This window comes from Cavia porcellus, unplaced genomic scaffold, assembly GCF_034190915.1.
Source record: "Cavia porcellus strain 051 isolate PalLab524CR breed Dunkin Hartley unplaced genomic scaffold, mCavPor4.1 scaffold_18, whole genome shotgun sequence".
NCBI lineage: Eukaryota > Metazoa > Chordata > Mammalia > Rodentia > Caviidae > Cavia > Cavia porcellus.
In genome coordinates this window covers 27,637,519-27,664,692 of record NW_026947501.1, presented here as the reverse complement: position 1 = coordinate 27,664,692, position 27,174 = coordinate 27,637,519, and the positions used below count along the sequence as shown (strand labels likewise).

The following is a 27,174-nucleotide window of genomic DNA, read 5'->3' as shown; positions in this document are numbered from 1 at the left end:
TATATATCTAAAGCCAGCAGAACTTGGGGATCTTCTTTACATTTTAGTCATATCGCCCACAGTGGTGATGGTAAGGCCCCAGGGTTTTCTTCTGGGCACCCAACATGGGTATCTGTTAACCTCTACCTGGCCAGCATCTATTGCTACTACTAATACCACCAACGTTTTCTTTGGAAACGAATGCTCCTCACTCTCACTGCATGTGGTTCAGATGTGGCACATTACTCAAGCCAAGGATGAAGTCATAACCAAAGCCATTACCCAACAACTCATTTCCAGGACTTTTGTTGGAATGATAGTACCCAGAAGTTTTCTTTTTTTCCTGCTGGATTTATCAAGACAACAGGCTATAAACCTGTAGCTACCAAAGCTATCCTAGTAGAATTACCTAATTAAATTAGTAAACATTTAACATAGAGAAGTCAAGAGATAAAGATAAAATGAGTCTTGATGACAGTAGACACCGGATCCAGCTGTACCTGAATGCTAATTTGAATTGAGTTTTCTGCTAATTTAATTAAAAGAATTTGAACTAACACAAGATTCTGTTTTCATTATGTGGTATCTTCTTGGGCCAAATGAAGTCTCGAGGGTCATAATCAGAAGCCTTGTTCTTTCAAAGCAACACTGGGATTGGGAACTAAAATATTTGTGTGATCTTACTCTGAGTTTACATGAATGCAATTTAAAATAATTTAAAAGTCCTAAATCATGGAAGGATGTGTGTGGAACACTAGGCTAGGTGAAGGAGCTCGAGACTCAGGTATATAAATAAAGTGAGCAGGAACAGGGCACTAAGAACCATTTAAGGTGGCAAGAAGACTAATACTGTGGACAGAAAGGATGGTGAATTTGGATGGGATTGCATTGGTATGAGGCTACTAACTTTTTAAAAGGCAAATTGAGATGAAAAGAGAAGCTGCTGGGTATGGCCCAGCTAACTACAGGGAAAGGTAGAGAAATTTCTAAGAATAGTCTTACTTCCTTTAGTCTAGGAGATGTTTCCATTTCCATCACCCACCTGATAAGCCACTACAATTTGTCCAACATAAATAACACCCTGTGCTCTTAGGTCCAGAAAAATGACAGAAATAACCATAGGTTATTGTAGGAGATCTCTTTTGGAAAAAGTAACCTTTCTCTAGGAATTATCACAGGGAAGATCTGCTAAGCCTATTTAGATATTCAAGACTTCTTCAGGCCGTAAGACCAGGATTCTCTCCTTAGGTTAGATCTTTCTTGGCTTTCTACTGCCAGGTTTTGTCCAAAGATCTCTGCTAGCTCTTACAGGCAAAGTTTATGTTGAACAGGGCCCAGCAGTGAGGTCACACTTGTGGAAGGCTTCCATATATGACATGGCTCTGCTGCTGTGCCCGAGAGCTTTCTTAAAGCCCTTTCAACAATGCTGTCCAAGAATAAGGTCTTGGCTGGGTTCCCATTTTGAAGGGACAGTGGAGTTGTGCTTTCTGAAAATAGAAGGTATTGTTCTTTTTGTCCAGTTAAAATGCAATGCCTGTTCTCTGTAGCACATTTGGAAAACAGTTTAATAAGAATAGAAGGAAAAAAATAGGCAGACATAGGGGAGAATAATCATCTCATAATTCTATTACCTATAGATAACCAATATTAATAGTTTTTTGTTGTTGTTTTTGGTGCTGGGGATCAAATTTATGAATTTATGCTTACCAGGCAAGTGCTTGAGCCACTGAGCTAAATCCCCTACCCCCTAATGTTAATACTCTTATGTTTCTCATAGTTTTTCTGTATATATGTGTCTATATGTATTTTAGAAAGTAACATTTCAGTGTAGTTAAGAGCATCTATTTGGAAGTCCAACACCATAATTTGAAATTCTACAGCCTTGGACAACTTAAATAATTTAAGTTTTGCTTATTTCCTTCAACAATAAAGTTTGTGAATTCTTTATATAGTCTTTGCAAGCATTGTGTTATTTTATCTTAGAGGTTTATAATAAGTTAGCTGAAGTTTCCCCAACATACTTTCAATTTTTTAAATGGTTATTTCATGTCTCCAAGATTAATTTTGAAATATGTTAAGCTTAAAAATGAGTTTTTTAGTGTTCTTACCTTTATAGTTATAGGCTACAGAAGAATTAACGTATTTAAAGCAGTATTTCCCTCATGAAATACAGTACTATCTTTTTTTTTTTTTTTGTCTTTTTCCTTTTTATCAGTACCAGGAATTGAACTCATGACTGCTGCTTGCAAGGCAGGCGCTTATGCCGCTGAGCTAAATCACCAGCCCCTACTATCTTTCCATTGATTTTTCGTCATGCATATCTGAAAAGCTTAACAGTTTTCTTCATAGAACATTCTCCTTTCCTCTCAATTTTGTTCTAAGGTATTTATATTTTTAGCTGCTGGGATGAATGTGATACCACTCCCATTACAATGGTTGTTACCTCTACTGGAAAGGTATTTATGAAGTTTTATTTTATTTTGTTTTGTTTTGAGACAGGCTCTTGCTATGTAGCTCAGGCTGGTGTGGAGCTCAGCCTGTGTATCCCAGGATGGTCTTGAACTCACAATGATCTTCCTGTCTCAGCCTCCCAAGTGCTGGGATTACAGGCATGTGCTGCCATGTGCAGCTGCAAAATCTAAAAATATAACATTTAGGGGACATCCTTGCAGCCCTCTTTTAGGTCCAACCACTTTCTAGAATTCTGACTTATAAGGTAGGCTCTAGTACTTTCTTTCTTTCTTTTTTTTTTTTTTTTGTCTTTTTCATTTTTATTGGTACCAGGGATCGAACTCACGACTGCCTGCTTGCAAGGCTGGCACTTATGCCACTGAGCTAAATCTCCAGCCCCTAGTACTTTCTTTATCCAACTTCATTTAATTGACTATACTACCCTTTGAGACACCTGTGGTAATCAGAACGGGTCTCTCTTACCCCTGACAACATTCTATTTGTTCATAGCAATATTAGTCAGAATTGCCAAGAGGTGGGACCATCCTAAGAGCCCAGTGACAGACGAATAAATAAAATTGGTATCTAATGTTACTGAATACTAATTATTAGGCCTTTAAAAGCCTGTCCCATGCCACAGAACAGATGAACCTTGAGGATGTTATCCAAAGACAAGCCAGTCACAAAATGACAAACAGTCTAAAGAAGCCAACTTCAGAGAGACAAAAGTTAGTGGTTACCTAGTACCGGGCGTAGAGGAAAAAGGGAGTTACTGTTTAGCAGGTACAGTCTCAGGCTTTTGTTCTGTTTGTTTTGTTTTCTCTGAGATAGGTTCTCACTATATTGTGCAGGCTGGCCTTGAACTTGCTTACACAGCCCACGCTGGCCTCGAACTCACAGCGATCCTCTTGCCTCCACTTCCCAAATGCTAGGATTACTGGCGTGTGTCCAGCATTTCAGTTTTCAAAGATGAAATTCTAGAGATCTGTTTTATATTTGAATATACTTAACATGACTAAACTGTACCCATAAGGAATTTAATCTTCACTGCAAGCTATTAAAAGGGTGGAAATTTAATCTGGCGGTGCTGCGAGGCGGGACCTTTGTGAAATGATTGGGATGATACAGTCATGAGAACTACGTTCCTATTGACTGAGTCCTAGTGACTTCCCAAGAAGAGGATGAGAGGCCAGAGAATGCACACACACACACACTCACACTTACACTGTTTCTTGCCATGGTCTTTACCAAATGTGGGCCCTTGATCTTGGACCAGAACTATAAGCCAAAATAAACTTTTTTTCTTCATTAAGTTATCCAGACTCAATTTTTTTTTGTTATAGGAATGCAAACCAGATTAAGAGAAATGTCATCTATCTTTTGTCATAATAAAAATGACTTGACAATTACATGTTTATTGAAAATGTGAAGGAACGCACTCATAAAAGCATGTAAAGATAATGTTCACACTTTTTCCCTCCTTGAAATCTTCCACTTAAGATAATGTTGGCATCACTTATATGTGTAATTTTCTTCTACCAGAAAATAATTTATTCATTGGCCTAGTTATATACACAATATTTTCATCATTTTTTTGTAAACCCTTGTACATTTCTTTTTATATATTTTCTTTGGTTACTTGATTGCTCTTCAAAAATGTCATTATGATTTTATCTACTTACTCTAATTTTTAATTTCTTTTTGAGACAGGCTCTCACTACGTAGTGCAGACTGCCTTGAACTCACTTATGTTGTTCAGGCTGGCCTCCAACTCATAGCAATCCTCTTGTCTCAGCTTCCCAGGGATTATAGGAAGGCACCACATCTAGCATTCTATTTTTAATTTTATCTGTGGTTTATTATTTCCTTTCTGTCTCTCCTAGTATATTTTATTCTTTTTATAATTGAAGTCCAATGCTTAATTCATATCTTTTATATGATATTCTTACAAGTAACTAAAACATTTGAAGTCCTTGGTAAAATTAGTAGAAATTTCAGAAGATCTAATTTGTGATGTTGCATTTTCATCTTTAAATGAAAAATGAATGGCTAGATGTGTAGTTTTTATTTTCTTTCTTGTTTTCCTTCTTTTATCTTCTTTTTGAGATGTTTTCACTATGTAGTCCAGACTGGCCTTGAACTTGTGATCCTCCTGCCTCAGCCTCCTGAGTGCTATGACCACCATATGTGCCACTATGCCCTGCTACTTTAGATGAGCTAACAGGAAAAATTCTTAATTACAACCTGATTCTTATGAACTTCAAAATGGGTTGCAGACATGTTTGCCTATTAAATTCACAGCCTATTTTAAGTGAATTCTTACCTCAAAATTGAAGAACTACATAAAGTATTTTCTCATTTGACATCAATTGTAAAACATAAACAAATACTTATTTGGATGTAAATGCCAGGCCCTGGTGTTATCAGTAAGAATAAAAGAAATTTATTACTTTTAAAATAAGTTTTACCCTCAGATTTATGAACTCTTATAACATATGTATCATTAATTGCTTTATACTACTAAATATCCCACCTCACTTTAAGTTATTAATTCAAACTCTGCTGTATGCTTGAACAAGGAAATTAAAGTTTAGATTACTGTGATAGACTCAGATTTAGGGCTTTCTAAACTTTTTAAGTAAAATGTAACTGGCACCATACTGGTATAAAATACTTGAACCCAAGATTGCTTTTTGGAAATCAATGTCCCTGCCAGAATTTAAAGAAAGTTACAAAAGTAATTTATTAAAATGAAACCTATGGAGACTTATTTTGATAATTTACCTCCTAGTGCATTTAAACAAACATGACCCAAACACTTACAGTAAGATATGACTTCAGCTGCAGACAGACCTCAATTTTTCAACTCAGAAGCCTTCAAGGAGGGAGAGACAAAAGCTACCCTCATCCTCATGTGGACCTATGTACAAACAATAACACTGTATCAATATAGCTGGACTTTTGGTCATGTCCTGTGATTTCTAATTATTAATTCTTTAATCTTGGAACCAACCTTAATGGTTATCAATATCTCCATCATTTTAAACTGCATCAAGTCTTCTTTTAGGCAGGGCCTTACCATGTGGTCCAGGCTGGCCTCAAACTTGTGACTCTCTCACCTCAGCCTCCAGAGTGAGGGATTATAGGCATGCACCTAAGTGCCTGGCAATAATATTCCTTTTCATACACATGAAAACTCGTACAGAATAATGAGCTCTGGGTTCCAGGAGTTACAAAAGAGAATTTACGTTTTGTACCTGCCCATAAATTTTTGTCTTCAAGTTAGATTAAAACAGACACAAATGTTCCCTTCTTTTATCTTCTGAGATAATCTTTTGTATTAGGCAGCTTTTCGTCATTGTGCAAAATACCTAAGATAAACAAAGGAAGATTTATTTTGGTTCATGATTCAGAGGTTTCAGTCTACGGTCAGTTGCTCCACTGCCTTTTGGAACCAAAGCAGACTATCATGGTGGGCAGTATGTGGTGGAGCAAAGCGACTCCTCTGCTGTGGCCAGGAGGCAAAGAGAAAGAGGAATGGGCCAGGGTTCCAATATCTCCTTCAAGGGCAAACCTCCAGGACCTACCTTCCCTTCACTAGGCCCCACCTCATGAGAGTCCTACCCCCGCCCAATCCTGCCATAGGCTGGTAACCAAGTCTTTCTCAGGTAGACTTCTGGGTGACACTTAAGATCCAAACTATAACACCATCTATGATTAACTTTGTTTTTCAAATTGTGTAATATTTAAAGCCATTATTGAAAATTTGCACACATCACTCTGTTTTCAAAAAAACAGTATTTACTTATTAGCTGGATAACTGGAAGAGTATGAGCATTGATTCATATCTTACTGTACGTCAGGCACTCTTCAGGATACTGAGGATACAAGATGAACCAGACAGACATGCTTATGAAGTATGCTGTAGATTTATATGCTAGAAATAAACAAGCAGGACCAATTTCAGCTACTGACATTCTACACGGACAGTAAAGAAGTGGATGTGATAGAGGAGTGGTATAGAAATACTTTCATTATCTGGAAAGGCCTCTGCTAACTGCCCAACCCCAGAAAACCTCTTCTGAGTAATATGGCAGCACTGATGTTCTTCTTGGTTTTTTGTTTATTTTTTTATGGTACTGCAGATTGAACCCAAGCCTCACACATGTGAGTCAAGTGCTCTACCACTGAGCCACATCCCAGGCCCCTGAAATCCCTCTTTAAACCACTGTCTTCCGTAGTTTCTCCAAGATAGTGGTGCCACTATCTCCCGTCTCCTATATCTCTCTGCCCTCGGAAGCTCTTTTAGCTTTGTTTGTATGTCCTCTGACTGCTCATTACTAAGCCTGTTGGTCAGACAACTATGCTGGTAATTATAGGGAGAGCTCAACTTTAGTACAAGCCCAAGATGTGGGGTAGGGCTTCTTACTTAAAAAGACAATAGGAACACATAACAAAACAGTAAAAAACAAACAAACAACAACAAAAAAACAGACACCAAATTGTGGGAAATAGACTACAAATGCCACTGGAGTTTAAGAAAGCCTCTTTAGTGAATTTAGCAGTAAAAGGAATCACTAGAAATTGAACTTAAAGACAGACTTAAGGGAGGCATGTTTGATCACCAAAGGACATAAGAGCCTAGGGCAGGGATGGTGAACATTTTAATGCTTTGACAACAAATAGCTGGCTTCCAAAGGTGCCATAGTCACCACCACTGGCCTAGAGTTATGCAGGGCCACAAGGCTTGATTCTGGATCTAACAGACTCAGTGAAGTTTAAGAGCCCATTTCTAAGCTCGGGTAAGAGAAGCCTAAAGTTTAGATCTTGGTTATAGGAGTAAAACTCACGTAAAGGTTACATTACATTCTTCCTTGATCTCATAAAATAACTGGAACAAGGGGGAGGTTTAAACAAGAGTGGGGTAGTACCAAGGGACAAAGAGGTGTGCAATCATTTTAGGTCCTGGCACTACTCTGGACCTTAAGAAAAATGAGAAGTTGAAATCATTCTTATGGTCCCCAAGGCCTTATTTTCTAGCTCAGAACGTAAGTGTAGGCCAGAGATTTGGAGTTGAAATCTGGTAGTAATAGAGAACATGGATGTGTCTGAAGAGTTATTTAGTTGGAAGTTGCACGGCACAGAAGGCCAGTAGGAGTTTCAAGAGATATAAAAAACAGCTTGGTGTGATGATGCATGCCAGTAATCCCAGTACTGTGGGAGGCTGAGACAGGAGGACTGCAAGTTTGAATCCAGCCTGGACAACTTTGTAACTTAGAGAGATCCTGTCTCAAAAGGCATGAGTTGGGGGACTGGAGAGGTGCTCAGAGCAAAGGTCCTGGGTTCAATCTCAGTATTGGAGAAAGAGAAAAGGAGAGGGAGGAAGGGAGAAAAGAAGGGAGGAAGGGAAAAGGGGAAGGTGAGAAAAAAACCAAATTCCTAAGTTTTTGTAGCATCTTTCAATTCTCATGGATCTTATTTACATACAGATGCCATTTTGTCCTCATTTGAGGCTGGCATATTACACCAACCGTATTTTATAGACTTTAAAAGAGTTTGGCAAGTTTTAGTTTTCACTTGCTGGGGAATGAAAAGTTAAGCCTAGAAGCATAGTCTTAAATGTTCAAACTGGCATTTCCCCTCCAGAGACAATGTTCCAATGATCCTGAATCAAACAGGCCCTCTTAATGCCACTAGCAAGGCTCCACACAGAAAGAAATAAGGCTCGGCCCAGAAGGTACACTCTGAGCTCACATATTTCAGATTCCTGGGCAAATGGTCTCTCAACCAAGGAAGGTTGAAACAGTGAGATATTAAGGGAAGGGGTGGCAAAACACCAAGACTGAATTTAAACTGTTTTCAAGGGAACATCACCTGGTCTGACCCCAAAACTGTGTTCTCAAAGATGAGAGCACTGGGCACAGTGGAACATACCTCTACTCCTAGGACATGGGAGGCTGAAGCAGGAGGATTGCCATGAGTTTAAGACCAGCCTGGCTTACATAACAAAACCTTGTCTCAAAGGGAAAAAAAATCATTTGAAACAAACTGGTTGAAAGATTCAGATTTTTATTCATTAAAGCTCTGCTCTCGTCAGTGTCTAGTCCTTTCAAACCTCACCTGAAAAACATCTTTCATATAATTCTATGAATTATGTGCCCTATTTAATCCTTCCCCTGGTAACCCTGGTCACAAGAGCTGGGAAATGAAACCCAGAAGCCATGAACGGCCAAGGGGAGCGGGCCTCCTATGCTCACTGCTTCTTCACTGTTCCGCTGCTTTCTCTTCACCATGAACTGTTTCTCCTCTGCGATGCCCCTCTGCCATGCTACCCTGCCTTGGAGCCTTTAGAGCATGGTACTCATGCAGCTGGAGAGAGAGCTGGCCTCTGAGGTTCTGGAGTCCAGGTATCAGCCTCTATAGCTGAGTAATCATAATCCTTCCAACACTGGCTTGTTCTTAGTTTCATGGTTTGAGTGCTTTTATTGAAAATATTGTTTTCCTTTTCCCCTAAAACTCTAGCTCCTTATCCCTTCCACTTGCCTACTCAGCCTCCCTGCTTCCAGATGGGCTGGTTTTATGCCACCTCTCTCCTACCGCGATAGAGTAGAGAGAGACTGAATCCTGTGCTCTCAGAGGTTACATAGTAGCAGGTGCAAAGAGGGATCTGTAGACTGATGTACTGCATCCTTTAGCAACTAAGATATCTTGTGCACAGTGGCAGAAGCAAGAAAACATGGCTGTTTGGTGACCAGCTGGTAATGAATGTAATTGTAATACCTTTAATTCACTTGGGCTCAAAAAACATTCACTGAATGTCAATGATGTGCAGAGATGGAAAATACTTCATAATTCTTAGATATGAAGGACTACTTTTTTGGGATTTTAGCTCTGGCTCCACTTGAGAATCTTAGCAGCTTTAAAGACAGAAAAAGAAGACAGAACAAAAACGATGTCTAGCATCCACCAGGTTTAACTGATGTGGGGAGGAGTATGGGCATCAGTATCTCTTTGAAAGTTCCCTAGGTATTTAAAAATATAGACAGGGGTAAGAAACTTATGTGGCCATTGGAGGAAAGTTCTGAGTAAAGGCTAAATTTAGATGCTAGTAGTTAGCAAGCCACTGTAGGTTTCTGAGCAAGAGAGGTAACGTGAAAATGACTATAATGTGCAGCACACACTGGAACAAGAGAGTTAATCCACACTTACTGCAAGGTCCAAGCAAAAAGTAATACAGTCCCAAAATAAGTAATAGAAAGGCATAGATTTCCTGGAAAGCACAGGAAATTTCAGGACTGCTCAGGACAAAGAAGAACAACCAGGCTAATTCTGGGTCAGCAGAGGAGTCTGACCCACTTGGCCTCCTCATTCCATCTTACCCCAAAAACTGCAGGAGAAAGAATTCCTGATACCTTGGGAATTAAAACTTGAAAAGAAGAAGAATATAAAGATTTGATTCTTCTAGGAGAAAGTTCAACGGCCAATAACTTAAGCAATAAAGACACAGGACACAAAACTTTACAATGAAGCAAAATTTCATATATTCACCCCCACACACCATTCTAATATAGAAATAAATCATTATTCTATTCAAGGTATTTACTGCGGTACCCTCATGTTAGGTGTCACCAGTGCCAACATTATTTCTCGGCCATCTCAGAATACTAGGCTCAGCTCACAGAAAAAGAAAGGAGAGTCAATGATAGCTTCATACACATTCCTAAGTGATGCTCAAGTCAGAAAAAAATAGGCACCACAGTGGAATTTGTGACAAGGGATGGCTAGAGAATGTTACCATTAATTGAAGCGTAACCTACTATCCTTAGCTGAAAGTTTGTGGGGTGTAAGGAGGAAGCAGAGGGGTGACCCAGTTGAGACAGCACCAGAAGAAAGATGACTTCATGTCCCTGGAAGGCAGCAGCAGACAGAGGAAAACGCTGAACAATAAGAGTGAAGTGGGACACATCTCAGTGTCAGCACATCTCCAATTCCTTTTCCCCGTACCTTTCCCAGAACCAGAGCTTTCATTCAACTTGTTTATATGAGGCTCCATCAAATGGATCACTCTATAGCCGAATAAGTTAAGTCATTTTATTATACAGGAGAAATATCCTGAAGTATTTGTTAAATAACATAATTCCTGATAACACCATTCTTCAGGGTTCCGAGGCCTCACCATCTGTTCAGACGTAGTGAGCTGCCCCTCACCCTTGTAATCAGTGCCATTAATATTGCCTAAACCGAAGGACAATCCCAAATGGTTTCTAAATGGCTTCCAAATTTCTGCATAGATGCCCTCATTTAGTACAAAGGTAGATAATAAACAAGTTGATAGGTAAATTAGAAGACAGCTGAGAGCAATGGAAGGTTAAAAATTTGTGAATCTAGAAAGAAGGGTATGTGAGTGTTCATTACACCATTCTTTCAATTTAATTTTTGAGTTAGTTGCTGTAGTGTGATCATGCTCCTTTCCACCAGATTTGCCTAAAAATATATATCCAATTCTTTCATTTCAAACTGATAGGGAAAATCAATTCTTCCCCAAGTGATAGCCCTGTCCTATTCTGTCTTTAAAAGCTTCCAAAGCTTTCTGGAAAGCTCAAATTAAGGGGCTACAGTACACTGATAAGGTTTTATAGTCCTCAAGTGTATGAGTCAAATTCTCATCGAAGATCTGTGATGGTCACTGCTCTGTCCACAACAGTCACATGGTTACAACTCTGCAACAGAGAAAATAAAAGGTAAAGTCTTAAAAAATTCTGTAAAGTCATTTTTTAACAACTCTCATTTAAAATGCTCATTTGAACTCTGGAAGCCAGACTGCTACTTAACTGGCAGTGATGGCAATGTGCCTGGTCCTACTTCTAGACTGAATTAATGTCTGCCCATAAATCCTTATTGTTCAAATGTATTCTAGAGTTGTTTTAAAATATATATTTAATTCCAACAGTCAAGATAGTCACTGTAGCTTTTTTGGTTATTGTTAATTAAAGAATGATCAAAAAAACTTATTACACTTACTATCACATAGAAGGACACTCACTTTGGGGCTGCAACAGGAGTCTTTGTAACTAGCAACCTGTGCGGTTGTGTCCTGCCTTTTTTCTAAGTGTGTAGTCTATTCAACAGCTAGTACTTTCATATTTATTACATCCAAGGCAGACTGAATTTTGAAAAAATCTGTTAGAAAAATTCTTCCTTCTATTCAGCTGAAAGCTATTATTCCCTGAGGTCTTAGTTTTCAGGCTGAGAGTGGTATGAAGTATACCTGATACCATTTTTTTATACATGAGCTGTCTACTATTTAAAAGTTAGCCATGAGATCCTTTCTGGGTTTTTTTGTACAGAAATCCTACTTCTTTTTATTTTTTTGTTTTTGTATTTTTTGTTTATATCTTCAGTAGTGGGGACTGAACCCAGGGACTTCATATTAAGCTTTTTTTCTTCTTGTGTTGGTTTATTTATTTATTTTACATAGGCTCTTATTAAGTTGCTAAGCTGCCCAAGCTACGCTTGAACTTGTGACCCAGTTCTTTTTATAAGACAAGTTCTGAGTCTCTTTTCTAAATTGGTAATTCTTCTCTGAATCCAAAAAGAAGTATCAATACTGTAGGTCAGTACAGAGAAAAGTAAAACTATTACATTTAATCTATGGTAAATGGAAACATAGTGGTCTTATCATCAACTAAACTTATTATTCACAGAAAACAACCTCCTAGGAAGGCCCTAAAATCTCCATTATCTAAGCAAATTTCCAGAGTCAAACATATTTAATTTACTAAAGTGGCTTTTTCCCTCTGTATTCACATTTCTTAATGAAGTACAGGCTTACCAATGGCCATTCATGAAGAACCAAACTAACATTTAAACAGCCAGTTACCACAATTAGATACTTTCTACATATTGCTGTGGGAGAGGAGGACAGTGCTGAGGACTGAATCCAGGGCCTCACACATGCTAAGCATACATTCTACTGCTGAGCTGCACCTCCAGCCTCTACCTAACAAGTTCACAGTGAGGCCACACATGCATGACTGTCCCACTGGACACCTTGTACCACCAGATGGGACACTCATGCATGTACCACTGATGGTATAAGCTGCCCAATGGGAAAGTCACACATGTACCAGGGGTGGTTCAAGTCAGTAATCCTCTCCACCACCCTATAAAGAACGAATTATTATACATACTTTACAAATGAGAAAGATGAGGTACTAGAAGGACAAGTAGCCTCAAATATAGATGCATCTCTATCTCTCTCTGTTTCTCGTTATTAACTGGCAGAGCTGTGACTCAAATTTAATTCCATTTCACACTGCTTTCCATGTAGGTATCCTTATTATGAAGACCTGGAAAGGTAACCAACAGCCTGATTTTCCATGTGGAAAGATGCTGTACTGCATTGGCTGGTTCCCTTGCTTGAAATATATCACCAATTTCTCCTACATGAATACACACACAGAACAGAGGTGGATCTTTGCTGTGTGGATGAAATCCTTTCTGGCGACAGGAAGAAATCTCCTCTAGTCCATGGTCAGTTAATTTAAAGAATCCAGTTCTGAAATTAGAAAAGGCAGGCTCAGAGTCAAGCAATGGTGCCCACCCAGCCCTACCACATGCATGCATGCAGGCACATAGACACACACATTCCTGGGATGCACATACATAAACGCACAGGAAAGCTTTTTTGGCCAGGGTACTGGGAACTGAACTCATAATCTTGCATTTGCTAGGCAGGCACTTATGTCGCTGAACTATATCCCTGGCCCTGGAAAGCTCTTTTTGAGACAGCTTCCATATAATGCTGGCTTACAAGATGCTTAGTGGTGAACGAATCATAGTTAAGGGATGATTCATTGTTGCTGCCAAAACAGAAGAATTTGTAGTAAAAAAATAGGACTTGGAATGAAAAAGAAGTGAAAACTCTCAGATAACGTGTTTGATTTTGAAATTTTTAATCTAGCATTAAACTCTTGACGTTTCTATCACTTCAAGTCAAACTTCAAGTTTCTTGTGGACCTTTTTTTTTTTAAGAAAAGCAACAAAGCTGTTACTTGAATATCTTTTAAAATAAGTAAGTTAGGTTTTTAAAAATATAGTGCTTAACAGAAGTCTTTTAGAACAGCTAATTAACAGTGTAGTCTGTGTAGTTTATAAAGAACACGGTCTCAAGAACAGAGTCCTTTTGCTTTCAGGTATTTTCCTTACTGCCCCCTTGTAACAGCCAGAAGCATGTGCTGGGGTACTCACTCCTGGAACTTGGGGGAGCACACAATGGCTATTGACTCTGGCAACATCATCTGGTAGGAGCAGTGGGTGTGTAGGTCGACACTGGAAAGAAAGGCGGTCTGTGTGGGATGAGTCTGAGAAGAGAAAACAAGGTGAGAAGTCTTGGTGAGCACAAAGAGCCACAGCAGGTCCAGGAAGCGAGGCTGGCCCAAGGAGCTCCCAACAGCTGGTCCCACCTCCTCTCCAGGTATGTACAAAGAGATCTGCAATTAGAGGGGCACCCTTGAAGTTCATAATAAGGAAGGAAGTTCTTTTCCAGTTTAGTAAACTAGTATAATACATATGAAGAGATTCATGTTTTTGTTTCAAAACACCCTGTTGTACATTATATATGCAATTTTTGTCAAAAAGAAAAACAGATGTTTCCATTATAAAGTCCTAGAAAACAAGGAATAAAATGAACAAAAGTTTACAGAATAGAGGAATAAGCAAATTTTGGAAAGTGGAAGAATTGTTTGTAGTGAGGAAGGCAGTGAGAAAGGACAAGGGGAGGAAAGTAACTTAGAAAGAAAATAAAGTAACTTAGATGTAATCCACTGGGACAGAATGGCAGCTGAATGGCGGGAAGTTTGGGAAAGCAGTGTAGGGAGATGCCATTTTAGTTCCTGGGCGGCTGGATACATTAGAGACGCCCTCACATACAATGAGCAAAACCCTGGCCTGGGACTTCATGAAGTTCTGCTGGACGGGGTGATTTATGTCTGAAAGAAATGTAGTATTAAGCCCAGAAAAATGCACATATCATCCTAACTCAATTACAGAGAAGATATGAAATAAGACAGCATATTTCATTTAACTCACTCATGTGACCTTCTCAGGAAGCAAGAATAAACTGAGGACCAAGAAGATTGAAAGCTCCTTGCTTCTCATTTGAAGACAGTGGAGATGTCTTGACCTCTTGTAGCAAGAGGGAATAAAGAAGAGAAAGGGGAAAACTTTTTCCTCTGTACACTTCATAATGGGAACTTCAATCTCACTGGTTCATACAGTCTAATGGGTTCTGGAATTTTTGCCTAGGTGGTGAGCTGTAGGCTACAGAGCTTGAGGAGGGAAGGTATCAAAGCAAAGGGCAAATGGGAAGCCATTAAATTAGTGGAGTATGGAGAGGGTCCAGCTCAAGCCTCATCTGGTGCTTTGTGAGGGAAATATCTATCGATGTGTAATGCCGACACTTGAATACTATTGCAGAGTGGAGATGAACTGAATTCCAAGGTCAGAATGGGCAAGGCAGAAGTCAACATTGGGGTCCACATGCCTGGAAACTGAGTAGGAGGCCCACACTAGGTGGTGTGTCAGACATTCACACCCATACAGGTGTTTAGGTGTGGATTCTTGTAAGGAGATCTTTGTCCAGCGTGTGGATGGCATTATGGGTACAGAGACGCATGAGGGCAGGGGTGTGTGTGTGGGATGTCAACACTGATATCAGTGGAGGTAGAGTTATATGGGATCTGCGCTGCACACTCACTAGGCCAGGAACTGCCTCTCTTGCATGAGAACAGGAGACAGGTCTGGGGTTGCAGGCATCTAGGGCGTGGAGATTGATTTTGTGGGAGGCAAGAGTGCTGGAGGCCTGAATACTCTGTGTCTCAGGTGTGACAGGTAGGTGACAGCTGGGTCTTGGGTGTCACAGGGAAGACAAGTGAGAGTAACTACCCCTCTTGGGTATGATGACTAGAGGTGAGCCCAGTGTGGTGGTCAGGCAAGTAGGGACAACCAAGGATACCTGCAGGGCAAAGATCACAGGCACAGCAGCAGCAGAGAACAACAAAGGCACCTATGCCCGGGGGCTGGAGATAGGAGAAGACTATTTGTGGATGTTTTCTGCTCTGGCCTCTTGTTCTTACACCAAACAGGAAGACTTAAGGACTTTGATGTTGAGTTCACCCTGAGATCCATGGAACTGAGGCTGTTATTATGATGGGCCTCCATGAAAAAAGTAAGTCGGTGTCCTCAACAATGGTGTATGGTAGCTGGTATGATGGCACATGCCTGCTATCCCAGCAGTCAGGAGGCTGAGGCAGGAGGTTCAGCATGAGTTCAAGGCCAGCCTGGGTCACACAGTGAGTTCAAGGCCAGCATGGACTAAGTAGCAAGAAACAAACAAATGAAAACAATGGTGAATGGCATGAGACTTGGGTGCTTGGGACTTCTTTTGGGAATTTCTCCTTTTTATCTTCTTGAAGCAGTGTGAGTATCTCTTTGGATGATTCAAGCTATGGTTGTTCTAGAGTCTCACTATTTTTAACAGGCTCCTGGAAAGCTCTCTTAATACCAATGGAGACTCACCCATTCCAGAGCAGATGGTACATGCTGTCCCATATTTCAACATGATGAAAATCAAGGACTTAATAAGCCACAATGCATGATTCTTTTTTTTCTTGAGATAAGTATTGTTAAAAAGTCAAGCATAAGTCTACAGGCAAAATTTACTCTGTGGTTAAGGTACCACCTTGGGAAGATATGGGAGATAGGGGCTACTCGGATTTTAGGGACTCATTAAATCAGGTAAAGGAGACTGCTTCTTTGGCAAAAGAACAAGATGCTGAAATTTGAGGGACATCAGTTAAAGCAACATCTAAATGGGCAGTATTTGCTTTCATTCATTCCCAATTACTTATGTTTTATTAGGCATATTATTTGTGCCCAAACAGACAACTATATAGACTTATGTTTGCCTTAGAGGGGTGTGATTCTTGGTAAGAGGAATGGAAAAAGTAAAATCCAACATGACTCAAAAAGGACATCAACCTTCACTGGCTAAAAAGCACAGAAAATAAACAGGTACAATTGACTAGTGTTTTCAAATGTACTGTGCAAAACTTGCAACTCCAGAGAAGTTTGTCAGAAGCACAGACTCCTGTACCCTCTCCTGGAAACAGCTACCATGAGAGTGAACACTTTTTAAAAGCTCACCAAGTGATTTGGATCTGGAGCCCTGTCTATGAAACATCATTCCACAGCATGCTGAGACAAGCTTATGCAGAATGGAAGAGATCTGTGGAGCAAAGTGTGATCTAAGTGGGTTCTCAGAGGATGTATAAGGATTTTGGTGACCATGAGGGAAAAGAGTTTCTACCTGATGGTAACATACTCCTTTAGACTAGCAAGGAGCAGACTCTGAACTAACACTGTTCATCTCATGGCTATTAGCCTGGAATTCAAGGTATACGCAAAAGAGGTCTACACCAGCCAATCAAGGCCTAAAATCTAAAGTTGGGCGGCTTGAAAGATAATAAAGAGATATGACAGGGGTTTGGTAAATGACCCTGAATTTAGAAAACCTTGCTTTGTTCCCCTAGCCCCCTTTCAGCTACTATGCCTTCTCTCCTCCTCCACTTCTCAATGCCGTCAAGTTTCTTAGACAAATAGTGATGGTTACTGTGTCTACTCTGCTGTGGATCGAAGAAGGCACTTTCATAAAATAACAGTATGCCAAAGCAGCAGAGTGAGCAAGGAACGCTGAGGGGCCCCTGTGTGTCTGGATGGGAGCACAGCAGCCACAAGGAAGAGCAGTGAGGACAGAGAAGGGCTGAGACAGCGGGGGAGGAGGCAGCCCCCAGTACTGGTGGTGGTGGGCTGCCAAGAGTTTATGATCAATGTTTATGATCAATGACCATGCAATGCTTTGGCCCAGGGAAGCGGATTTATACAGGTGCTAACACACAGAAGGAAGAACTGATCTTTTGCATTCTCCTCCTGAAATTTTAAGGTCTGAACAAAACTTATGATCTGCTTTGTTTTTAATCTCAAATTAGGAAGAAATGGTGCAGAAATATCATGGGGGAAATAGTTGCACAGGCTCTAAATTCGTTCAGAGCTGGGCCCTCAATGATACTTAGAAACCTTTATTTATTTGCGGACAAGTTCTTCCTGAAGTCTAAACAGTAATTATCCCAAACTTTCCCCCAACTCCTCCAGTTTCTAAATCTAACTCTAGCAGCAGACCCAGACTCCAAAATCAAGATGATTGGTCTGATGAGTTTCCTTGACTTCTCTAAATATTTCACAACTCTCTGTGTCTCTTTCATCCTTTAATCCTGTCTTGGAGGAATAGGTGTTTTCTCTTCCATGGCAAGATGAATTCCTTTTGTACCTCTGATTTGATATTTTCCTTCTGTCACATTATCTTGCTTCTCTTGCCCTTCTGTCCCTCCTCCACCAGCTCACTGGAAATAAAAACATTTAGACAACTATACCTCAGAATATGGGTGAATCTTCAAAAGGTTGATAAAAGAAGAAATAAAAATACTATTGTATAGCTCCATTTATAAAAATGTCAAATCCAAGCAAAGTTAAACTATAGTGTTTAGGGATACACATGTAGGTGGTATCTATAAATAAAGCAAGGAAGAGATGATGAGAAAAAGCAGAAGTCTCACTTTTTCCAAAAAGGAAACAGGACTGGATAGAAGGTCCCCGAAAGCACCTATTCCTCTACTTACGTAGGTATCCATAGATGTTACTTCAGGACTCACTAAAGTGCATGCAAGTTAGGTTCAAGTCACCACACCACCTCTCTCTTTTCCTATAAACTACTCAAAACGGCAGTGCCCACTTCACGGTTGCCACAGCCTCAATCCCCTGACTTCTTAACCCCACCACTGCCTAAAACCCCATACCAACATCCATGGTGACTTCAACCAATCCGACAGGTTGGTCCAGGTCCTCGCCATGCTGGAGTTCTCTGTGTTATGTGGCACAGTCAGTATCCCAAAACCTCTTCTTCCGGTTTCCCGCCTTTCCGGTTATTTCTGTGCCCTAACATGGACCTTACCTTCTCAAGCACCTGCTTTATTACCAAAAACTTATTAGCTTATGTCCCAAGTTGTTTCTCCTCTTGCTCTCATTGCTCCTTGTTACTTTCAGGGCCAGCTCTGGGCAGAAGACTTCCAGGTCTCCCTCCTGCTTTGACCTGGCTCCAATGGCCTGATAAGTACCTCCAACAACCTGATGGCTCATAAATCCCTTACAATCAACATGCTCTGAACTGAACCCCACTTCTAAAGTCAGTCCTCCTCCTGGACTCCTTTTGTCTGCTTCGGAGATGATCACCGCCACCCCCACACAGGCCTGAAATCTCTGAGTCATCACTGACTCTTACTCATTATCCTTTATTACTCATTCCCCAGTTCCTCTGAAGCCCATCACCTCCTCCTCCTCCCCAAACACACTGTCATCATCCTTGCTCTCATCTTACTCAATTTTATCACCACGCTAACCTCTAAAATGATCTTTCCATTTCAACCTACCTTAAATAGCCCGTAAGTTTCCTAAAGTATGACTTTGGTCATCATTGTCCTGCTCAGAAACGTCCCCCTCCCAATGGTGCCCCTTCAGTGAGCTCCTCCTTGACCCATCTTGTCTGACTTTTCATTAAGCACACTAGGTAGGAGCTCTCCTTCCTCTGAATTCCACCGTGCCCTACTGACACCTCTTGGGGCTCTTGGCACACTCCATCTCAGGGGAAGAGTTCTTCACTGTCTATTTCTGCAACCTCTTATGAGACTAAAATCATATTTTACAGACATTTATATTCCCTCGCAGATAGGGGGCAAGTTTTCTATCACCCATCTATGACAATGGAGGGGGTTGCACAACAGTAGGCAAATCAGTAAATATTTATGTAACTAAACTGAAAAAAAGGATGAAGGCACATGAGATCATCTCACAGGTCAGTGTCTCCTGTTCTAACATACAAGTATATGTGATCTTCTTAAATCCAGAAATAAGCCAATTTGTTTGTTGGCAAGTCACATATCTCATACATGAAAAGCAGCCAAGGCTATGAGGAGGGGTTAAAAGAAATAGAAAAAGTTAAGAAATAATCTTTAGGGGAGGAATTATACTTTACCAAAACATCATGAGAAGTCTACACAAAGTTTGAAAACATGTATATTGGTGGTACTTTTTGTTTACATAAAGGTATATCTTGCTTCATAAACACTGAAATCAAAACTGGAATGCAAGCAGTCAAATAAGCTTGAGGAAAAACAATAAATAATCTGGATTTGGTTTAATTTGTTCCAAGATAAATCAAGTGTGGTAGTGCACATCTGTAATCTCAGCACTTAGGAGGATCCGTGAGCCTGAGCTACACAGTGGTCAAGGCCTGCATGAACTACATCGTGAGACCCTGCCTCAAAACAGAGAGAGAGACACACAGAGAGGGAGACAGAGAGAGATTCAAACAGCGTGCTTATTGCACAATGAAAAAAAGAGAAGACAAGCACTTAGCTCAGATTTTCTTACATGAATCCAGCCCAGTGTGATGAGACCCTGCTGATCCTGTATGAGGAAAAGTTCTTCTTCATTCTCTGTGTTGCAATAATCAGATCCAGCACTTTGCTTGGGGATGAGAACGTGGGTAATGGTAAATTCATTCCTCATCTGCCAAAGAAGAAAACAAGCACCATGACGCCCTGACACTCTTGCAACCCCATTGGCCCTAACAGTGAAGAGTTAAGCACGTACACAGTGAAGGCCTTTTCCCATCCCAGTGTGGGTCTCTTCTGCGCTCCCTGAATCCCTCACCTGAGGGTTTACAACCATGGCTGCTCATGTGCGTTGCTGAGTGCTCTGTAAAATGACGGATGCTGAAACCAACCTCAGAACACCATCTGAGACACAGCCTGGAGACATTACAGCCCTGTTCACACCTAAAGCAAGTTTCTCTTTCACTGTTACATTCTTCTCCTTCAAGGCTCAAGTTAAGTCTCTTGCATTTCATTCATGGCTCATTCTGCAGTCCTTTAGGTACACCCATTCAGTGATCTTTCCTTCTTCAAAATTCCTAGTGTTCATACTGTACATACTACTCAACATGCTTTTCATTTTTTAGTGTATGTTTTCCATTTCTCTAAATTGAATGGACACTTTTTGTGAACATGTATGAGGTCATCAAAAACTACACTGAATGTTAAATTTAAAAAATTACAGCAGAAGACACACTGCCATTCATCCCAATTAGAATATTCTGCTTTGTCTTAAATACACTTACCTCATCATTCTTATCACTTTCTGAAGCAGTTTACAATTATTTAAGGTGTGTGGGGTATTTTGAGAAGGATTAATAGCACTACATCTTTTATAGTAATAATTTTTTAAAAATCAAACATTACTAGATGTTTCAATCACATCTCATATTATACGCCTTATATTCCCAAGCCCTACCACAAAGCAGGTGCTCAGATGATATACAGGCACACCTGGATATTTCAGTGTGATTAGAATTTCTAACAATAGCATTAATCAAGTTAATTCATGACACTTTGGAAAACAACCAAATACAGAGCCACCAAATCTAAGGGACCATATTACATAGAGTCCATGGTTTCTTCTGTGAAGGGCCTGGAATAAAAAATAACTGACCCTGAATATGTTCTGAGTCATAGAGGCCAAGGGGAAGACACAGTCTCAGTTTAGAAAAGGCCGTTTGTTTTTACCAGTTTTCCACAGAGAATTCCACAAGTCTCTACTCCCCGGGCAGTGTTGGCACTGGCTAACTGAAGAAATTGTGGGCACAGCCTCCCAGGCACCACCACATGTCGCAATCCGTCAATTGTAGGAACTGTAGTGGGAAAGAGAAAAAGGTCTGAGACCACAGGACTGAGTCTCCTGAAGCAGACCTCACAGCTGGCAGCTGCGGTTCCCCTAGCTTCAGACAGTGAGTGGGCATCTCATCCTGCTGTCACCAAAGGATTGTAAGGTCTCTTCTTTAACTTCTGGCCACAGCTTATTGGGAACCGTGATGGTTAACTGTAGATATTAACCTGACTAGATGATGGAACACCCAGAGAACTGGTAAAGCATTATTTCTGGGTGTGTCTGTGAGGGTTTTTCTGAAGGAAACTAGGGTGTGGGTCCACAGACTATGGAGAAGCTGTCCTTGATAGGAGTGGTCACCATACAAACAGCTGGGGGCCTGGATGGAACATGAGGCAGGAGAAAGGCAATTTCCTTCCTCTGTATCTCCTGGAGCAGATACCACTCTCCTATCTGTAGCATCAGGTCTCCAGGACTTGCATAGTGGCCTCCTGGCTTCCCAGGCCCTACATTCTTTAGCATGTGGATGTAGCTATGTTACCAGTGTTCTAGGATATCCATCCTGCATAGAGTCTGTTAGGGGACTTTTCAGCCTCCATAATAACATGAACCAATTCCTCTGAGAGCTATGGGGCCGCGGCAGCCTCCATCTAGATTTCAAAGGATGTTAGAGACAGCCTGGGAGACCAAGCAGAGACTTACCACAGGGCAAAGCCACCACAAAGAGTCCCACTAGGGCAGTATAGATTGCAGCCTTAAGTGGGGGATACCCCCTTAACACAACAGAAGTGCAAGACCCCCCAGCATGTAAATCCAGCCTGCAAAGCTGAGACTCAAAACATTTGAGAGCTGGTGGGCGCACAAAGCCCAGCAAAGCCACAGAGATAGGCCTGTCTGAGCCCTTGAGGGTCCATGTCCCAACCCAGTGTGCCCAGGATACAGGACATAGAGTCAAAGATTATTCTCTAGATATGAGACATAGTATTTTCTCTACTACATTTTAGACTTACTTGGGACCAGTTAGTTACCCCTTTCCTTTTGTCTATTTCTTGTTTCTGGAATGGGAGTGACTATTGTACACCTGTCCCACCACTGTATTTTGGAAACACATAACTTGTCAACTTTACATGCGCATAGCTGGAGAAGGATGAGTTGTGTCTTATGTCTCACATATATCTGATTCAGATGGAACTGAACTTTAGACTTTTGAGTTGATGTTCTTGATATCACAATGAAAAAAAGAGTAAGCTTTAATCATTTAAGGTAAGACAAGAATAAACTGCTATTTGGGGGGAGGGTTTGAGACAGGGTCTCACTATGCAGTTCAGACTGGCCTTGAGCTCACGCTGTAGTGTAAGATGGTCTTGAACTTATAAGGATCCTTCTGCCTTACTCTTTGTTTGAGAAAGAGTTTCACTATGCAGTCCAGGCTGGCACTGAACTCCTAGAAGTCCTTCTGCTTCAGCCTCCTGTGCTGAGATGACAGGTGGATACCACATGGCCAGCTTAAACTACTACTTTAAAAAGATCCTTAGATATTTGCAGATACTCTGACAGACTCTAATAAAAAGGATTAAAAAAAACTTCCCATCCAAGTGAACTTTTAATTTCATAACCCTCTTTCATCTCCTAGGAAGATCGGGGTATGTCTTTCAAAGAAACACATCAGAGGGGCTCGGGCTATAGCTCAGCAGCACAGTGCCTGCGTGGCAAGTACAAGGTCATGAGTTTGCTCCCTGATATTTAAAAAACACATTTAAAAAAAAGGAAACACATCAGTATATATTCTTGACAGTGGAAAATTATTTAGTTAGTTATTTACTTATGAATTTGATCTTTTATAAGAAAGCTCAAATACTAAAATAAAACCTCAAGTAAAAAAACACATAGCCTGGTTTCCCCTAAAAAGCATGAAGAAGCTACTCATAAATCTGCTTCAGGATGCTAAGAATGGACACAGTTCCTGAAGAGAGTGCCAGCAAGCTATGGGTAGAAAGTATCACCTGTATTTTCATATTAAAAAAGTAAAAAATGGTTGGGTGTGGTGGTGCGTGCCTCTAATACCAGCTACTTGGGAGGACAAAGTAGTAGGAGCAGGGGTTCAAGGCCAACTTGGGCAACATAACAAGATCCTGTCTTAAAACAAAACAAAACAAAACAACACAATGAAATAAAAAAGAATGTTCTTCTCTAGCAATACAGATTTTTTCCTCTCTGTATTTCCAGAGAGGAAACACAGACCCAGAGACTCACAGTCAGTCACACAGCAGCTTGATGACTATATCTAAAGAGGGTAAATTAAGGTTTGGCATAGGCACAGTCCTTTGTTTTCAGTTCAATAATCACTTACTAAGCATATACCAAGTAGGCACTATGCTCAGCCCACAGGGAACACACTCAAGCCCTAACATGTGGGAAGTTAAATCTAGTTATTGACAAATGTCTACACTAGTGGGTAAGTGATCTAAATTGTATTAGAGATAAAAAGAGCTCTGGGAGTTTTACAGAGAACAGAATCAATTGGATTAAAGGGACCTGGAAAAACTTCAAGAAAAGCAGAGAAGGCAGAAACAGTGAAAGGAAAGTCTAGACAGAAGGCAAATGTGAACGAATCTATTTGGGTAAGACAGTCCAGGGAACATCTTGGAAACCTGACAGTCTTCTTTAAATGACCACTTGAAAGTTAATTCTTCCAAAATTTACTCTAATGATCAAGTATACTCATCATTTTGCCCCAATTATACTCTTGATAACCAATTATTGAGTTGTTATGGCTGACCTGATTTATTACCTACTATGTCCACTGTTTCCCTGGACTAAAGTTCTTAACGATTAGGAATGCTTTTAGGGCAAACACAATTCAGTAGCTCATTTTGGGTTTTTGTTTGTTTTTTTAAGAATCAGTCACTGAATTGCACAGTAGTATTATACATTTAAAAATTATTTTTTACAAAAATCCAACAGTGGTCTCTAATTCATGAAACGTTTCAAATCTCTATATGACCATTAAAATTAAGAGTCCAGGTGGGTGTGATGGCATGTCTGTAATTGCAGCACTTGGAAGGCTGAAGTAGGAGTATCACTGTGAGTTTAAGGCTGTCCTAGAATATATAATCAGACCGTCTCAGATCAAAAAGCCAAAAATTTAAAAAAGCTGCGTGTTTAACTTCCAATGATATTAGTAGCTTTTCAGAAAATTGATCTGACTGTAGCTAAATTATATGGTTTTAGCAAAGGCCACTATTATGGGAGAGACAGACAGTGTGATAGGACACAATATGACTCTACTTAACAAATAGGCTTCTGTCACCAAAGCTTAGGAAGTGGCATTGAGGGGATACTCATACCCTGAATACTTACAATTAATGGCTACAAAAGGGGTGGAAGAGAATTTCAGCAAATGGACTCACTACTTTCAGAGTTGATCAGTGCTCCAGGTTTCAAGGACCTGTCCACTACTGGTGGCTTGGCTGGCCTTAGGGTTGAATTACAGTCTGAAGGCTGTGTGGATGAGACAGGCGAGGTGGGGAACACATCTAAAGAGGGCTTTTCCAAGTCAGGTACCAGTGGGCCACCTTGGCCAGGGTCCACCTTCCCAAACTCCTGTACAATTTTTAGTCGCTCCTTTTCCAGTTCCTGGTTCCGGATCATCTCCTCAAAGGCATGAAACTGTTCCTGTTCCAACTGTTGCTGCTTTTGTAGGGCTACCCTCTGTCTTTCCTTTTCCAGCTCCTCCTGGATGGCCATGTTCCGGGCAAATTCCTCCGCCTCCTTCCTCTACAAAGAGACCAAAAGAAACAAAATCTCTATACTAATACTTCACAACTCAGAAGAGGAAGTCTTCTCAGCAAGTAGACTGCCAATATGTACTTCTGCTCTGGTCTGTTTTCCTAACATTGAATTCATGCTTCCCTTGGGAGCTCTATGGCTACTAAAATAGTCCTCACGACTTTCTACCAAGCTGCTGAATATGACCTTCAAGGACAGTTAAAGTCTCATAAAGTCTCAGTCCTCTCAGTATGCTCCCTTGATGACTCTCCTTATTTTCTTTTTTACTGAAATCTTGATGTACCTGTACCCCACAGCCTGTATCACATACAGTTCTATTCTCTATGTATGCATACATGCCATGTATAAGCTCTGTATCCAAGTAAGGTTATAAAATAGAACCAAATCTATACTCGTATCAGCTATGTTGGGAGTCCCTACTGATTGTGAACCCAAAATGAAGCCTCTAAAATTTTTCTGATGATCAGTTCAACAGAGTGACATATAAACCAGTAAAAAATACCAAAGTTACAACCTCCATTAAAATGTTCACTCACTCAATGCCTTAGAAATGTTCACTTCTCTGTTGATTTTTAACACTACAGTACAGCACAGAGCCCAGAAGATTTACAATGACCTATACGAGCCTGCAGTATACATTCACGTGTGACACACACCACTATAGTATCCTGGGCATTTTTCTGCATGCTTTTACTGACACCTCCCAACAAGAATCATTGGAGGACAGTTTGAAAAATAAAGTACTACAAATACTTTTGGGTATAACCAAATGTGAATCAAACCTCCAAATTCTAAGATCTATAATCGTAGGTTTTGGTGAGAACTTTTATTACTTTTGAGGTTATTGCTCTAGACATGGCAGACAGGTAATAGTTTTCTGTCATTCAAGTCACACTTTTGGACAAGTAGGCTAAATCTGTTAGAGTTCTCAGCCTAAGCACTGATTTTCTATGCTTGAGTAACTGTCCTTTGCTCCCAAAAAAGCAAACTATGACATTAAAGTGACAGAATCTATTGATAGAACATTACAATCCCAGGGCACAATTTAAGAAAAAAAAAAATGTCTTTTTTTTTCTGTGCTGTTATATACTGACCTTTTCTTCATTATATTGTGCATATTCTTTGGTGTATCGTTTTAACAATTCTGCCTTCAGTTCTTCTGCTTTGGGAAATGCAATTTCCTTTAACTTCTGAGATACGAAACAGAAATTGAGGCTTAGAACAATACTAATGCCAGTTAAATAGAGAATAGCAACAACAACAACAACAAAAAACCCACCTAAAATTGTAAGAGAAGCAATATTTCAAAAAAAGCCTTACAATACCCCCTACTGTATGAAACTTGCTGCTTCATAGCTGTTTTGGGGAGGTAGTCTTAGCTCCTATTGCAGAATTTGGTGCTCAGATGCAGACAGTTACTTTTATCTTTGTACTGCTTTGAGGCTTTTCAATGGCCAACAATGAAAATGAAGACCCACCTTTACTGTATCTTTCTTTTCAGGAAGGCTAACCGATTTGTAATCTCGATGCTTTGGCAGTTTCTCAATAAAAAGCCTAAGGAAACAGATCACAGAAATTATGATGCAAAAAAACCTGTCACATGTCCTGTAAGACCCTGAAGCAACGCATACTCTTTCTTTCTTTCTTTTTTTCTTTTTCTTTTTGGAGACAAGGTCTCACTTTGTATTCAAGTGGACCTTAAATTCACAGGATCCTCCTGCGTCAGCCTCCTGAGTGCAAGGATTATAGGTGTGTCTACCTTGCCCAGTTTCAAAGCACTGCCTTTATTCTGTGGCTTCTGGAGGTCCAGGGAAGAAAGAACAGGCATACCCAGGCATATCAAGTTGCCTAACCATCTCCACAACAAGAAACCTTTTCCTTCTCTTCCAAGTCAGGTGTGTGTCAGCAGAAACTACACTCCTAACAAAAAGGATGACAAAAGAAATAAAACAAAAACCTATTCTGCGCCCAAAAATGTACTGTCAAAGAAAGAGATTCTTTCCATGCTGTGACATGACAGGCTTTCAAAGAAGGCCTGGGTGGGTGTCTGCCTCAAAATATTCTTCCTTGGACAGTTTAGCAGCCAGGTGTAAGAGGAGAGAAAAACCATATCATGACTAC

At 40.3% G+C, this 27,174-nt stretch overlaps 1 protein-coding gene and 1 non-coding gene across 3 annotated transcripts in view; both read right to left on the bottom strand.

The window, feature by feature from the left end:
* Positions 1 to 5,600: 5,600 nt before the first annotated feature.
* Positions 5,601 to 5,737, bottom strand: LOC111756588 (small nucleolar RNA SNORA40). Its single transcript, XR_002791015.1, has one exon. It is a non-coding gene; the product is annotated as a small nucleolar RNA SNORA40 (small nucleolar RNA).
* Positions 5,738 to 10,507: 4,770 nt separating this feature from the next.
* The window catches only part of Stambp (STAM binding protein), a 28,804-nt gene continuing 12,137 nt past the window's right edge, over positions 10,508 to 27,174 (bottom strand). For both annotated transcript variants that reach the window (XM_003468992.5, XM_063229598.1), the window contains exons 3-10: positions 26,532 to 26,607; positions 26,148 to 26,243; positions 24,675 to 25,041; positions 21,165 to 21,289; positions 19,972 to 20,109; positions 13,681 to 13,793; positions 12,889 to 12,988; positions 10,508 to 11,150 (exon numbers count right to left, since the gene is read on the bottom strand). In XM_003468992.5, coding sequence (XP_003469040.1) covers positions 11,094 to 11,150; positions 12,889 to 12,988; positions 13,681 to 13,793; positions 19,972 to 20,109; positions 21,165 to 21,289; positions 24,675 to 25,041; positions 26,148 to 26,243; positions 26,532 to 26,607 — 1,072 coding nt within the window. In that variant the 3' untranslated portion in view covers positions 10,508 to 11,093. The remainder of the gene's footprint in view (positions 11,151 to 12,888; positions 12,989 to 13,680; positions 13,794 to 19,971; positions 20,110 to 21,164; positions 21,290 to 24,674; positions 25,042 to 26,147; positions 26,244 to 26,531; positions 26,608 to 27,174) is intronic.